The 16,340-nt window shown below is 39.6% G+C and overlaps 1 protein-coding gene across 1 annotated transcript in view; it reads left to right on the top strand.

The window, feature by feature from the left end:
• fes (FES proto-oncogene, tyrosine kinase) overlaps positions 1–16,340 on the top strand; it is a 70,569-nt gene that overhangs the window by 18,846 nt on the left and 35,383 nt on the right. Inside the window, exons 5-9 of the mRNA XM_061881427.1 lie at positions 1,772–1,868; positions 1,991–2,174; positions 3,592–3,729; positions 3,833–3,958; positions 4,070–4,192. Of these exons, the coding sequence (XP_061737411.1) occupies positions 1,772–1,868; positions 1,991–2,174; positions 3,592–3,729; positions 3,833–3,958; positions 4,070–4,192 (668 nt within the window). The remainder of the gene's footprint in view (positions 1–1,771; positions 1,869–1,990; positions 2,175–3,591; positions 3,730–3,832; positions 3,959–4,069; positions 4,193–16,340) is intronic.

Genomic DNA, 16,340 nt, shown 5'->3' with positions numbered 1-16,340 from the left:
GATGCCGACCGACGGGACGCTGACATAATCCCGTTTAGGTGAAGAATCAATCACAATTCGTACGTAGGGTTAAAAATTTGTTTTCGCATTTTGCTTATTTTTGTGTCTTTTTCGCCATCTCGACCAGCCTCTCGGTTCATGGCCACATTTGCCTAGTACCAGGTGAGAGATGCATGAATTATATTCTAGAATTAACTTTCAGCAAGTTTGAGATGAAGCAGAAGCAGCCACCTGCTCAGTGTTTCAATAACAGCAGTGTAAGATAGCATTAGTTCTCCGCTGTCAACGCGACGCTAAAATAGGCTGCCTGCTTTAGCGCTTATAATAACAATATATTTGGATTATAGTTCGTTGATTTTCATGTCACGATGCATAAATTGAATATTTTTGGCCTTTTTTAGAGGGTTCTATGGAAGCAAAAAAGGACCTCTTAATCTGTTGACTCAATTGTTAGCTATTTATTTACGATTTTAAGTGCATATGAGTTCTTGTTTTACATAAGGAATGTGAATGATAAACAGCACATCTCTTTTGATGTTCGCGTATTTCAGGTATGACTGATCTGATAACATGGTCAGAGTGTACAAACGCTCCCATCATCCAACTCTGAAATCAATAGAAACTGCAAACGATGTTTGGAGCAGAAAATTCAAATCGGTTGACTAATTTTCATGGCATATTAGTGATGTTTATTAGGTTGAGTTTTTTTCTTGCCCTTATGTGGGATCTAAACCGAGGGTGTCGTTGTGGCTTGTGAAGGCCTTTGAGACACTTGTGATTAAGGGCTATATAAATAAACTTTGATTGATTGATTGGTTGGTTGATGTTTAGACGGTATTTTCACATACTTTGCGGATTATTAATACAATTGGATATGGTTTAATGGGTATAATGAAAAGCATTATAATGATATGAAATCAACTTGTTTGTCCATATTCTACTGGTGCTTTAAGTGCGCCTTAGTCTGAAAAATACAGTACAGTAAATGTGTCATGTTCGATGATCTGGATCATGTTTGTGTTATTTTCTGTTGTTTTGAACTCCATTAGTTCCTGTTTTTTGGTGCACTCTTGTTTGTTTTGGTTGCCATGGTGACTTAGGATTTTCACCTGCCGTTGATGTTCAGACGCTCACCTGGCTCTAATCATGAGACTCTTCAAACTGCCCTTGCCGGTCAGTCGGTCTTGCGACATTGCTCCTTTAATGATTAGTTCACGTTGCTCTTTTCATGCCATAGTTCATGCTGCTTGTTTTCATGTCAAGTAAGTTTTGTTTATTCATGCCACAGTTTAGTGAGTTTTCTTTCTTGTTCATAGTTCTGTCTAAGTTGTGTTTTCGCCAAGTGTGCCTTTTTGTTTGTTACTATTTTGATAGTGGTTAATTAAAAATGTTCCTACCTTCACGTCTGGTCCAGAGGAGTCCGTTTGCATCCTGGGAGAACAAACCCCGCAGCAAGCTGTGAAAACCCCCCTGTCATGAGAAAATAAAGTGTTGATGGTGGTTTTTGGATGTTTTTTCAAGGTCGCTTGATAGGCCTAATATTTCAATCCCATATTTGCCTTGTACTCGCAATTTTTTAATATTTAGAACACGCATAAAAGGGAAATATTTGTTTTACTCTCTCATAAGGATTGTGGATGATGGGCAAAAATTAATTAATAATTAAATAATAATTCTCTGGCAGCATTTTGATATATTGTACCTTTTGTATTGGATTCTAGTGGCCAAACTATATGTTTTCCTGTTTCTAAATAACTGTTTCGTGTCCCAGGTGACGCAAACAGAGCTGGAGAGGCTGAAGGGCAGCTACAGGCAGGCAGCGAGAGATTTTGCCCACGCAAAGAGGAAGTTCCAAGAATCCAGTAAAGGTACACAAGTCCTACTTTGCCTCATTTCTCTTGACATTTACAGTGCGTGACTAAAAACTTCATCTAAATGTTCTTCTGACCTACTGTGTATCTGAATGCTCTCTTTCTGTGCGTGCACACAGACAAGGAGCGTGACCGAGCAAAGGAACGTTGTGTCAAGGCAACACTCAGGCTCCATGAGACGCACAATGAGTATGTGCTGTCTGTCCGTGCGGCACAAGTCTACCAGGAACAGCACCACACTCACATCCTGCCCGCCATGCTTAATGCCCTGCAGGCTCTGCAGCAGGAGGTGGTGCTCATCCTGTGAGATCACATTTCATATTTTGTCTGCTTTCAATTTCCCTTGTCACAGTGGAGTTTTCAGAAGGAAAATAGTGAGACCGTGGCACTACAACCACTTAATAAAAATATGTGATGTGGTTATATATATATATATATATATATATATATATATATATACACACACACACAGTGAAATCATATATTTGCATAAACCAAACATGTAAACATGTGTCTGTTTGTCCATTCACATACACAGTTTGTGGTAATATGTCTATTGTTTTTGTTTTTATTCATATAAACACACAGCAAATGCATCTATATTCATATGTCAAGCATGTAAACATCTGTCTGTTTGTCTATTCACATAAATGTCCATAAGACATTGTGGTAATGTATTGTATATGTCGATTTTTATGCTTTGCCTATTCGTACACCCACACACTGCAAATGTCTATTTACAAACACACCATGTTAACAGTCATCTGTTTGTCTAGTCTAGGGGTCGGCAACCTAAAATGTTTAAAGAGCCATTTTGGACCAACAATACAAAAACAAAATATGTCTGGAGCCGCAAAAAAATAAAAGCCCTATTACATACAGATCGTGTGTCATGAGATATGAATTGAATTAAGAGGACTTAAAGAAAACTAAATGAGCTCAACCTACAAATGAGGCATAATGACGCAATGTGTACATATAGCTAGCCTAAATAGCATGTTAACATCGATTAGCTTGAAGTCATGCAGCGACAAAATATGTCTGATTAGCACACTCCACATAAGTCAATAAAATCAACAGAACTCACCTTTCTGCATTCATGCACAATGTTAAAAGTTTGGTGGACAAAATGAGACAGAAAAAGAAGTGGCATAAAACACTACTAGAAAGTCGGAGAAAGTTATACATGTTAACAAACTACGGCGCTCGCTAAATACTCGAATCAGTGACGAATGTTTGATAAAAAACAGTGTGCTTTACAACAATTAGGGAGGTTTGTGTCATGTTTGTCCTCCTACAGAAACCATATTAAAACAAAAAATATATGTTTTATATTTTTTCCCCCTCATCTTTTTCCATTTTTTATACAGAGAGCCACTAAGGCGGCGCTAAAGAGCCACATGCCGAACCCCGGTCTAGTCACACACACACAGAATGTCAACATGTGTCGTTTCATGCATATGCAAATATGTAAATCTACTCTTCATGCACAAATTATAACTCTCTTCACACATATCACAAATGTATACATAGCTAGTCTAATATACACAGTGTCACCGTCTGTCCATTCTCATACCCACACAGTGTAATATGCACATGAAATATATATTTTCTTTGACATACAGACAATTTTCTGTCTATTCACACACTGTATGTCATTATTCTTGCATCCATTCAAGTATACGTCTAATTTTCATTTCCACATGAACGTCTGAGCCAGAAAGGAGATCCTGCAGGAGTATTTTGATATTTCCTCTCTGGTTCATCATGAAGTAGTGCACATCCACAGAGAGATGTCCACTGCTATTACGTCCATCGATCCGCTCACAGAGTATGAGAGCTTCATCAAACAAAACAGGTAGCGAGGCTTCCCTTCCGATGATATGATCCTGCAGGCACGGAAACCAGTCTGGCTACAGCCATAATCACGTGAAGTGTGTTTGTGTGTGTGTTGTGTACAGGTCTGTGGAGGAGATTCCTGCTTGTGCAGAATTTGATTGCAGTCTTTTGGAGAATGAAGACACAGAGAAACCAAACTCCCAAGATGTGGAGTTAAATGACTTAACACTCGAGACGATCCAGCACAAGTGAGAACTAACAACACATCACATGTTCCACCTTGGAACACTTTTTGTTCTTCTGGACTTCCCATTTTGCTCCCCTTATGTCCGATGTGTGTCTCCATCTCCCTGATTCAGGCTGACTTCAATAGAGGAGGAACTGTTGGACTTGACCAGGTCTTTGGGCTCCCAGCAGGTTGCAGCGGAACAGTTGGAGCTGGATTTGGAAATGACAGAAGGAGGAGGCAAGAAGGGCCAGAGGTAACAGTAGAAAAAAGCATCACACAAGAATACACATAGAGGGAGTAGACTTTGAAAGGGTAAAAGAAACTAGATGTTTGGGAGTATTAATAGATGATGAAACAAATTGGAAATCTCATATAAGAATATACAACATAAGGTGGCAAGAAACATTTAAATAATAAACAAAGCAAAATACGTTGTTGGCCGAAAACCACTTCATGTTCTCTACTGCTCGCTAGTGTTACCATATCTGAGTTATTGTGCAGAAATGTGAGGAAACCACTACAAATGTGCACTTCATTCATTAACCTTGTTACAAAAAAGATCAGCTAGACAGATACATAGTGTTGGATATAGAGAATGTACAAACCCTTTATTTATTTAGGCAAAAATATTGAAGTTCAATGATTTGGTAAAATTGCACGCAGCTAAAATTATGTAAAAAGCAAACTATAGCCTGCTACCAAATAATGTACAACACTTCTTCTCAACTAAAGAGGAGAAATATAACCGTTGAGGAAAAACTAATTCAAAATGTGTATGCTCGTACTACACTAAAAACCGTTAGCATGTCAGTATGTGGAATTAAACTATTGAATGGGTTAAGCAAAGTTAAAAAATGTACTGATATGATCTAATTTAAGAGGTTGTTCAAATGAATAGTGCTTACAAAGTACAAAGAAGAAGAATTATGAGAAATACCTTCAATATTATTGAAAATAAGATTCTTCATCTCAGAATGTTTATCATGACTGACTTAATTGTCTTATTGCAAGAACTGCTGTATTAATTATTCACTGATGTAATTGTTCTACACAAAGTAGTCATTAAAAGAACATAAGTATTTGTAAACACTCTGAAGTGGGAAATGGATAGAATTAAATACGCTTCACTTCTTCCTACTCCTTTTCGGACATGATGTAAAGAGAAATGATACGAAATTGTGTGATGTATTATGCTGTAAGTGTGTTCATGTTCAAAATAATCCAAAGAAAGAAAAGAAAGGTGAGTGGACTACAGGCCGAGCATGACCTTTACCACACCCACGTAGCAAAGTCCACACTTCTGATGGGAACATCTCATGTTGTGGTGCAGAGCTGGGTAGTAACGCGCTACATTTACTCCATTACATTTACTTCAGCAACTTTTGGGATAAATTGTACTTCTAAGAGTAGTTTTAATGCAACATAATTTTACTTGAGTATATTTATAGAGAAGAAACGCTACTTTTACTCCACTCCATTTATCTCCATTCAGCTCGCTACTCACTACTGATTTTTATCGATCTGTTAATGCACGCTTTGTTTGGTTTGTCAGACGGACCTTCAAAGTAGGATCTATCACATGCCTGCAATTCACCAATCAAATGCAGTCATTGGTGACATTTAACTCCGTTTCACCAATCAAATGCAGCCACTGGTGGCATTTGACTCCGTTTCACCAATCAAATGCAGTCACTGGTGGCATTTGACTCCGTTTCACCAATCAAATGCAGTCACTGGTGACGCTTGACTCCGTTTCACCAATCAAACAGAGCCAGGCGGTCCCATGATTGACAGCACTTTTTTTTTTTTTAATAAATCCTTATTTATAAATTTCAACATTTACAAACACTTGAAAATATTATCAAAGTAATTGCAAAAACAGTACAAAACAGTATAAAAACCGTACAAAACAGCGCCCGGGGGTTGTAAATTCAAAGTAACAAAAATAGAATGCAAAAAAATAAAAATATAAAATAAGCAAAGTGCATGTTGTGATCCGATTCCCGGATCACATTTTTTGTCCATATTTAAGTCTTTTGTGTTTCTTGTTTATGGTTTGACTCTTCCGATTCTTAGTTAGTGAACTTCCTTGTTTATATTAGTCACCATGGTTTCGTCATCTGTTCCACCTGCACTGGCGCCTAGCGCACACCTGTCCTTGATTACCATTTCTGTATTTATGCCTGCCTCCTCCCTTTGTTCTGCCTGAGTTCTTCACTTGCTTTATGCAACACGCACGTTCGATTATCTGGTCCTGTTTTTGGCTTGCTAAGTTCCACCTGAGCTTTTGGGCGCACGCCACGCGCAGCTTTTGGACTTTTATTCAGTGCTACTGTTAGCCTAGCTCCCCGTGCGTTGTACGCGTTTTCTTTTGCCTTTGTACCAGTGTTCTTTTATCATTTTATATATTAAATCCAACTCTTACCTGCTAACTTGCTTGTCTGGTCCCATGCATCTTGAGTTGACACTTCTGCGCATCTCAATGTGTTCCGAACCTGACAGTGCAAAGCCATAGGCTCACTCAATGTCAGTAAATAACTTAAATTTGGAACACAGCATCATCGTTCTCACAGCTTTTTGGTTGTTAGAGGTGGAGTGTTTTAATGTACTGGGTGTGAGTTTTCCTTGCCCTTATGTGGGCCTACAGAGGATGTTGTAGTGGTTTGTGTTGTGGTTTGTGCAACCCTTTGAGACACTAGTGATCTAGGGCTATAAGTAAACATTGATTGATTGATTGAGTTCTAAATCTATTTTAAAGGCACACAAAACAGGTCGGGTATTGAGAAACATACATTTATGAATATAAAACTTAGCCAATAGTATAATGAGGTTGCAAAGGTAAAATTATTTTTCAATACAGTGTAAAACCAAATATATATTATTTATCATATATTATTGTCTTAGTTGCTTAAGAGATATTCCTAGCTCTGAATTTGTTCATTGCTATTCTTATGTTTTTGTGCATTACTTGTTGCCGCCATCATTAAACGAACAGGTTACTTACTCATCAGTTACTCAGTACTTGAGTAGTTTTTTCACAACATACTTTTTACTTTTATTCAAGTAAATATTTGGGTGACTACACCTTACTTTTACTTGAGTAATAAATCTCTAAAGTAACAGTACTCTTACTTGAGTACAATTTCTGGCTACTCTATCCACCTCTGTTGTAGTGGCAGGAAGCAGTGTTGTGGATCACACTACAACAACATAGTACAACTTTGTAGGCCCGCATGGGAGGGATAGCAAACACATGGCCGACAACCCACTACTATCAGATGAGCGTATTAAAACATTATTTCTCTTCTAATTATACAATCTATAAATTGCCCACCTAACACAAATCCTTCACGGTACATTTGAAAATTAAAATGTCTACCAGATGTGGTACTAGAAATCAACAGAAATGCTTCAATCGTTTTTTTTTTTGTTTTATCAGCACTTGTCGCTGGCCACAGTTCAGTCATTATTTTTGTTCTCGGCCTGACCGTAGTAAACACATTTCATGGAAGTGGTATTATTATAAATAAATCCAATGGTTTCATAGTCACAGCATTAAAACTTTTATGACCTTGTAGGGTAAATATGTTTCTTTAACATAACTACAGGCCTCTAAAGATGAAATAACAACCATATGTCACCTTTAGACGGGTTTTCTACTGCATATTATAATACTCACCTGTACACCGGTGGATTCTCCAGGCGCCAATGCTATGGCCATCACCTGGCCACTAAGACTTTGTCACATCCTTAGTAATTCCTCTAAGTTAGAAAGTGGGCTTCACTCGCTGAAACCATGTGTGTAAATTGGTCTGCAAAATACTGGTTAACTTGATAGATAGATGTAGCTACAACTGTCAGCCGGGTTTGTCATGACGCGGCGTCGAACCCGTGTTTCCTCGGCGGCTGGAGCTGCGGGCGCCTCCTCTGACATTGCACTCTCCCCTCAACATTAGGTGGACAACTGCTGAAAGTATTAAATGGCGCGTCGAGTCCCATCAAGTCTAGGTCCTTTTGACATTTCATGTGAAAGCCTTACTAATGTGGATATTTTTTTATTGATGAGGTAGGAGTTGATTGAAAATGAAGTTAATCAAAAAAGTGGTTTTGCCAAAAGTTGGTCAACTTGAGATTATTGCAATGAATATACAGCAGCGCCTGTTGTTAGCATTGTTCAGTCAGGCTTGGAAAAAATATGTATCCATCACGACAACATAATAATAGAAATTTAGACTAATACTGCATTGTAATACATATAATACAAAATAAATAAAACATAATTTGACATGTAATTAAGGATGAAAATATGCAGAAAATGCTTTATTATTATTTTTTAAATTTGCGGTTTGGCAAGGGACAAATCCATAAGCCGAAGTAAAAAAGATTAACATATTACGATGTATTAATTTTGCAAATAAATCAATGTTCTGTATTACATATAAAATACTTGTGCCAACAACAGCAAAACTGGAACATCTAATGGCCAACTGCCAATCCTGCCCCTCATGTAGGTCGTAATGCCAAAAATGACCGCTTGTCCGGTTCGAGGTCTCGGGGGGTCGCTGGAGCCTACCTCAGCCGCAATCGGGCGGAAGGTGGGTTACACCTTGGACAAATTGCCACCTCATCACGGGGCCAACACAGATAGACAAACAACATTCACACTCACATTCACACACTAGGGCCAATTTAGTGTTGCCAATCAACCTATCCCCAGGTGCATGTCTTTGGAGGTGGGAGGAATCCAGAGTACCCGGGGGGGACCTACGCAGTCACAGGGAGAACATGCAAACTCCACACAGAGAGATCCCAAGCCCGGGATTGAACCCAGGACAACTCAGGACCTTTGTATTGTGAGGCACATGCACTAACCACTGTTCCACCGTGCTGCCCATGCACAAACTTTTCTCACAAAGTTGGTGCAAGTAACTGAGCAAATTATTTAAGCGCAAATAAATTGTCTTCAAAATGCTGCAACAGAATCAAAAAAGTTGTATTCGTTCACTCCAATGCTTCGTTTTGCCTTATTATATATATGTATATATATATATATAAAAGAAACAAACCTTTTTAAGTCATCTCATATGTCAATTTTCTGTATGTAGCTAATTCTACTAAATTTTACTACATAAGTGTGGTATGTACTGGTCCACACACAGGAGGGAAGTATAGCGTCTTTCCAGAAGCTTCAGGCTGAGACACGTTTATGATGGTAGAAATATAACCAGGAGCAGCAGAGCTTCAGGCAGTCAATCCTCCGGGAGACCTGCAAGAATATTTAGCCGGTGAAGCTGCAGCCAGAAAGGTTGCCTCTTTATGGATTCCACTTGTCGATTGAACATATTGACGTATGTGTTGTGCTGTCTCTAGGCTTCCCTTATGTGGGTTTTTTGTTTGCTTACCATTGCAAATGAGAGTGGACAAAGCGTATGTCTTGTTCACTCAGCTTGTTGGTTGCTCAGTTACCTCACAGGACTACCGGATCGGTGGGTAATAAAATATTGGGGAAGGACGTCTAAGGCAGGCTGAATAGCAGTGGATAATAAGTGTTTAATAATTGGGATTTAAAGTTGTGTCTACACTCATGCAACCATAATATAATGGGCGATATTGAAATACCAATTCCTCTTGACTAAATATTGCATTTTTTTCGAATTGTCACCTTCACACTAATAGAAGCCGTGTGTCATGATCTGCTACTACCGACCACGGCACACGCAATGATGAAATCTTAACATTGCAACACATGCCAATACGGCTGGTTTAGTTTACAAAATTGTAATTTTAAATTTACCGCCAAGTATCCTGTTGAAAACGTCGCGGAGTGATGACGCGTGCGCGTGACGTCACCGGTTGTAGCAGACATGTTCTTCCAGAACCCATCACGGCAAAGTCATCTGCGTTAATCGCATAATTACACAGTATTCTTGACATCTGTGTTGCTGAATCTTTTGCAATTTGTTCAATTAATTATGGAGAAGTCAAAGAAGAAAGATGTAGGTGGGAAGCGGTGTATTGCAGCTGCCTTTAGTGCTACAAACACAGCCGGTGTTTCCTTGTTTACATTCCCGAAGGTGAAGCTGTACTATGGAACAGAGCGGTCAAGCAAACATGGTTTCCGACCACATGTCAACCGGACGGTTTCGGTGAGAAAATTGTGGTAATAAGTCGTCTCTTACCGTAGACACGAGCGGAGCTTGTGTCCTCCTGCAGGTGCAGACTCTCTCAGCTCCTCCCACCGGAGACACTGGCGGTCACCACACCCGTGGCCACGCCCTTCTGACTTTCAGGTACCATATAATCTCACTAAAACACTAGTAACACAATAAGCAGATAAGATAATTTCCAGAATTATCCTAGTAAATGTGTCAGATAACATCTGAATCGCTCCCACTGCCCTCGCCTTTTTTTTTCCTTTTTCGTTTTTTTTTTTTCCCCCCCAGTCATTCACTCTCACTATCCTCATCCACGAATCTTTCATCCTCGCTCAAATTAATGGAGAAATTGTCGCTTTCTCGGTCCGAATCGCTCTCGCTGCTGGTGGCATGATTGTAAACAATGTGAGGATGTGAGGAGCTCCACAACCCGTGACGTCACACGCACATCGTCTGCTACTTCCGGTACAGGCAAGGCTTTTTTATTAGCGACCAAAAGTTGCGAACTTTATCGTGGATGTTCTCTACTAAATCCTTTCAGCAAATATATGGCAATATCGCGAAATGATCAAGTATGACACATAGAATGGACCTGCTATCCCCGTTTAAATAAGAAAATATAATTTCGGTAGGCCTTTAATAGTTATGTCTTGCAGTGAATATACTACTGTTTCAGAGCCAATGTTCCCCACACATGCCTTTGATTGATAATCAGGGGACTTACTAGGCTCGGATCACTATTTAGTAATGCTTATCTGTCAGTGTCGTTAGTTCTTGCAAGACTGCGGTCTTGTCTATAGCAACTAATGTTGAGGGTGGCCTTTTGGATTTTGGACTGCCTACTATTTATTAAAATACCTTCTTTTTTGCACTTCACCTACCTCTCTCTCTGTCGGTCTCTGCATCTTGGGGTGACTCCACCAGTTATCATGCACAACCATGTCATAATGTCTCAAACTCTAGATTTATCATATTTGTATGTCATCCACTTGAAACATATAAGAAGACACAAAATGTTTGCTCTCGGGCAGGAACTTTATCTTATCTTATATTTAATGGCATTCCAGTCGCCGGGGGTGCTGTAGCAGCGACTCCAAAATAGCATTCAAGTTACTTATAAGGCCGCTTGAGAGCATTGTCCACCCATCCATTTCTACCGCTTGTCCCTTTCAGGGTCGCGGAGGGTGGTGGAGCCTATCTCTGCTGCATTCGGGCGGAAGGCACCCAGGACAAGTCGCCACCTCATCACAGGGCCAACACAGATAGACAGACAACATTCACACTCACATTCACACACTCGGGCCGATTTAGTGTTGCCAATCAACCTATCCCCAGGTTGATTGGCATCCCCAAGGGATCCCCAGGGGATCCCAAGGCATTCCCAGGCCAGCCGGGAGACATAGCCCGAACCACCTCATCTGGCTACCCTTGATATGGAAGAGCAGTCTCTTTACTTCGAGCTCCTCCTGAATGACTCACCCTATCTCTAAGGGAGAGCCTCCCCACCCTACAGAGGAAACTCATTTCGGCCGCTTGTACCCGTGATCTTGTCCTTTTGGTCATAACCCAAAGCTTGTGATCATAGGTGAGGATAGGAACGTAGATTGACCTCGTCACTTCCTGTCAATGAGAAAGGACGCAAAGAAAAAGGCTCCGCTTTTGCCACCGGAGTTTTTGTTAAGTCTGAAGATTTTGACCACTGATTTGCAATCACAGCCACAGGAGAGTCACCTGGCATCTTCGACCGGATTTTGGTCAGTGGAGAGGCACTGATACGCTGAAATAAGACAAGTTGGAAGAGCTGTTAGACGCAAGCCATCTGCGTCTTAACGCAATTCAAAGCGGTTGCCTAAAAACCAAAAGCTACAGCGAGTTTACAGCTTTTTTAAAGTGCTTCCAACGTCGCAGAGTGATACAAGTTGACTGGCTGATACTTTAAATTGATCTCTGAACCACGCAAGGTACGAATTTGTTGAAACAAACAAGTTATAAGTGCCGCAAGTCGCTAAAGCAACTGCCGTTAAGACACAAGAGGCACTCACGTCATCGACCTGCCGCGATGCCAAAAGTTAAAGGAAAGACTGAGATCCCGAAACGTTCGGTGTCAGCCGACACAGGACACAACTGGAGATACGGGTTTTGAGACTGGACACAGGACATGATGGGAATCAAAAAGGGGTATCACAAAAAATACTCCACGAATTTAAAAAAGAAATGAAAGAAGAATGGAAAGAAATGAAAGAAGAATTGAAAGAAGAAAGTAAAGAAGTAATGGGTGGATGGAAAAAAGATATGAAAGAAATGAAAGAAGATTGGAGAAAAGCAACAACAGAACACAAACAAGATGTGAAAATCACCAGGAAAAATGAAGCCGCTGAGATGTTTCAACAAATGAAGACCCTTCAAGAAGATATGCGCCAACAAATGAAGACCCTTCAAGAAGACAACTACATGCTGTGGAATATCATAGATGAAATGTAGTAGGATAAACGAATGAATAATATCATTGTTACAGGGCACTGGATTGAACCAAGATCCTATGCGAAAGATGTGAATAATGAAGGTGAACCAGATGAAATGGATCTTGTCTCAGCAGAACAGCAAGTGGTCAACTTTTTGCAATCAAAGGAAATTGAAATCGACATTAACACCATCGAAACATGCATTCCACTGATCAGAAGAAACAACAACGCCACTCCAGTCGTGCTCGTGAAACTCGTAAACAGAAAATCTAAAATGGCATTGCTGAGGCAGGGAAAGAAGCTGAAGGGAACAAATGTGTACATGAATGAGCATCTCACAAAACGTAATGGTGGAATCGCCAAGAAAGCACGCGACTTGAGAAAGCAGGGAGAAATCCAGGGAACTTGGAGCGCCAACTGTAAAATCTACATCAAGCTGAATGGAGGTCCAGAAGCAATAGTACTTGTTGTCAATGACATCAAGGACCTGGACAATTTTTAAAGTTTACACAGCTTCCACAACGACGATGATAATGGACAGAAAACAAGCACCTAAACTCAACATCAACACTACTATTATCAAAGGGACGACTAAAAAAGACCTCGATTCAGGATTACATCCACCTACACTTACAGAGATTATTGAAACAACATCAAAAATTGTTGAACAAGAAAATATGGAACCAAAAAACTTCTGCAAAAAAGATCACAAAAACCAGGACTTGGAAAATGATATAGATCCAGATACAATTTTTTTCTCCCACATCAGTAATAATTGTTTTTATTATACACATGAGCAATAAAATAGCAACATTAAATATGATAACAAATTGTCAATTCTTAATTTTAATAGCAGAAGCTTGTATGCAAACTATAACAACATAAAGAACTTTTTGGAACACATCAACGATCCTTTCAAAGTGATCGCCATCACAGAAACATGGATTGATGATAAAAAAGGAATAGATTTTGATCTGGAAGGATATGAACTAAACTATCAACGGAACCAACAAAAATGGAGGAGGAGTAGTTGTGTACGTGATAAAGAACCTGAAGTACAAAGTGGTAAAGAAAAAACATGTCATTTGCTTTAGATAATATCTTAGAATGAATTACCAATGAAATATGTCAGGAAAAAGGCCAAAACATATTTATCAGTTGTATATACAGATCACCTAACTATAGAAACATTTGAAGAATGGATTAAGGCCATTTACATGGACAATGGTAAACAAATAATTTTCTTATGCAGTGACTTTAATATTGACTTATTGAACCCTAACAAGGACAAGTCTATCGATGACTTAATTGATACAATGTACAGCATCAGTTTATATCCTAAAATCACAAAGCCAAGCAGAATCACAGGACACTGTGCCACGCTTATTGATAATATGTTTACCAATGATTTTGATAATAACACTACAAGTGGTCTTCTCATAACCGACGTTAGTGATCATCTGCCAGTTTTTACAATATATGATGGAAACTGCAAAAAGAACAAGGAAGACAAAAGGACATTTCGAAGACTGTGCACAGAGAAGAGGATGATTGCTTTCAAAATGGAGCTACAAAAGCAAGATTGGGACTATGTGTACGATGAAGAAAAGGTTGATGAAGCATATGAACATTTCTTAAACAGGTTCATAATACTTTATGACAAACATTGTCCATGGAAACAACTCAGCAGTAAGCAGAGAAAGAATAATCAACCATGGATGACAAAAGGATTAAAAAAGGCTTGTAAGAAGATACTGAAATTCCACGACATAGTGAAATTGCAAACAGCTAAAATTATACACGAAGCAAACTATAACCTGCTACCCAAGAATATACAACAATTCTTCTCAACAAAAGAGGAGAAATATAATCTTCAAGATAAATGTAATTTAAAACATTTGTACGCACGTACAACACTTAAGACCTTCAGTATATCAGTATGTGGAATTAAATAATGGAATGGATTAAGCAAAGCAATCAAACAATGTACTAATATGATCCACTTCAAGAAACTATTCTAACTTGAAGTGTTAACAAAGTACAAAAAGAAGAACCAAGATACATATTCTGAATGTATTCACCCATTCATTCTTTCATTCTCAAAATAATCTTACTTATCTCATCGTATGGAATACAACTTACTTCACCAATTATTTATTTATTTATTTTTATTGTGTTTATTTATGGAGTATATTGTGAATATATTTGAGAACAGGAAGTGAACAAAAGTTTTAGCAACTGTTATGTTAAAGAAAAGGGGTAGGATTAAATAAGCTCTGCTTCTTCCTACTCCTTTTTGAACATGTTGAAAAGAAAAACTGAAAATTGTGATGTATCATGTTGTATGCTTGCATGTTCGAAATACACTTAAACTCAACTCAACTCAACTCAACTTAACTCAACTCAACTCAAATTGAGGACTTAAGTCTTCCGGCTCAGCTTTCTTCTTCACCACGAAGGACGGATGCTGGGTGTGCATCACTGCAGACACCACACCAAACCGCCTGTCAATCTCAAGATTAACTCTTCCCTCACTTGTGAACAAGACTCCGAGGTACTTGAACTCCTCCACTTGAGGCAAGATATCCTGCCCAACCCGTACATGGCACTCCACCCCTTTCCGGGTGAGAACCATGGACTCAGAGTTGGAGGTGCTGATTGGAGGTTCTGATGCTCAGCCCAGTCGCTTCACACTCGGCTGTGAACCGATCAAGTGAGAGCTGAAGATCCTGGCCAGATGCAGCCATCCGGACCACATCATCTGCAAAAAGCAGAAATCTAATCCGACAGCCACCAAACCGGATCCCCTCAATGCCATGACTGCGCCGAGAAATTCTGACCATAAAAGTGACTAAACAGAATTGGTGACAGGGCAGCCCTGGCGGAGTCCAAACCTCACTGGAAATGGAGCCGACGTACTGCCGGCAGTGCCACCCCACCCCTCTTGCCTGAGTTGCTTAAGTTGTTCAACAATCTAGGGTCTCGGTTGTGGTATTTTCCGCTTCATAATGCGCCACACATTTTCAATGGGAGACAGGTCTGGACTACAGGCAGGCCAGTCTAGTACCAACACTCTTTTACTATGAAGTCACATTTTTGTAACATGTGGCTTGGCATTGTCTTGCTGTAATAAGCAGGGGCATCCATGATAACATTGCTTGGATGGCAACATATGTTGCTCAAAAACCGTTATGTACCTTTCAGCATTAATGGTCCCTTCACAGATGTGTAAATTATCCATGCCTTGGGCACTAATACTCCCCCATGCAATCACAGATGCTGGATTTTGAACTTTGCACCTATAACAATCCGGATGATTGGTTTCCTCTTTGGTACAGAGGACAAAACCAAAAAAATTGAAATGTGGACTCGTCAGACCACAGAACACTTTTCCACTTTGCATCAGTCCATCTTAGATGAGCTCGGGCCCAGCGAAGCTGGCAGCATTTCTTGGTGTTGATGATGAATGGCTTTCGCTTTGCATAGTAGAATTTTAACTCGAACTTACAGATGTAGCGAAGAACTGTAGTTACAGACAGTGGTTTTCTCAAGTGTTCCTGAGCCCATGTGGTGATATGATATTCCTTACACACTGATGTCGCTTTTTGATGCAGTACCGCCTGCGGGATCGAAAGTCCGTGATATAATCGCGTACGTGCAGAGATTTCTCTAGATTCTCTGAACCTTTTGATGATATTACGGCCGTTAGATGGTGAAATTCCTAAATTCCTTGCAATATCTCGTTGAGAAATGTTGTTCTGAAACTGTTAAGACAATTTGCTCA

This window comes from Nerophis ophidion, linkage group LG02 (assembly GCF_033978795.1).
Source record: "Nerophis ophidion isolate RoL-2023_Sa linkage group LG02, RoL_Noph_v1.0, whole genome shotgun sequence".
Taxonomy (NCBI): Eukaryota; Metazoa; Chordata; class Actinopteri; order Syngnathiformes; family Syngnathidae; genus Nerophis; species Nerophis ophidion.
The sequence above is the reverse complement of the archived record's forward strand: the minus strand, read 5'-3'. Positions and strand labels throughout refer to the sequence as shown.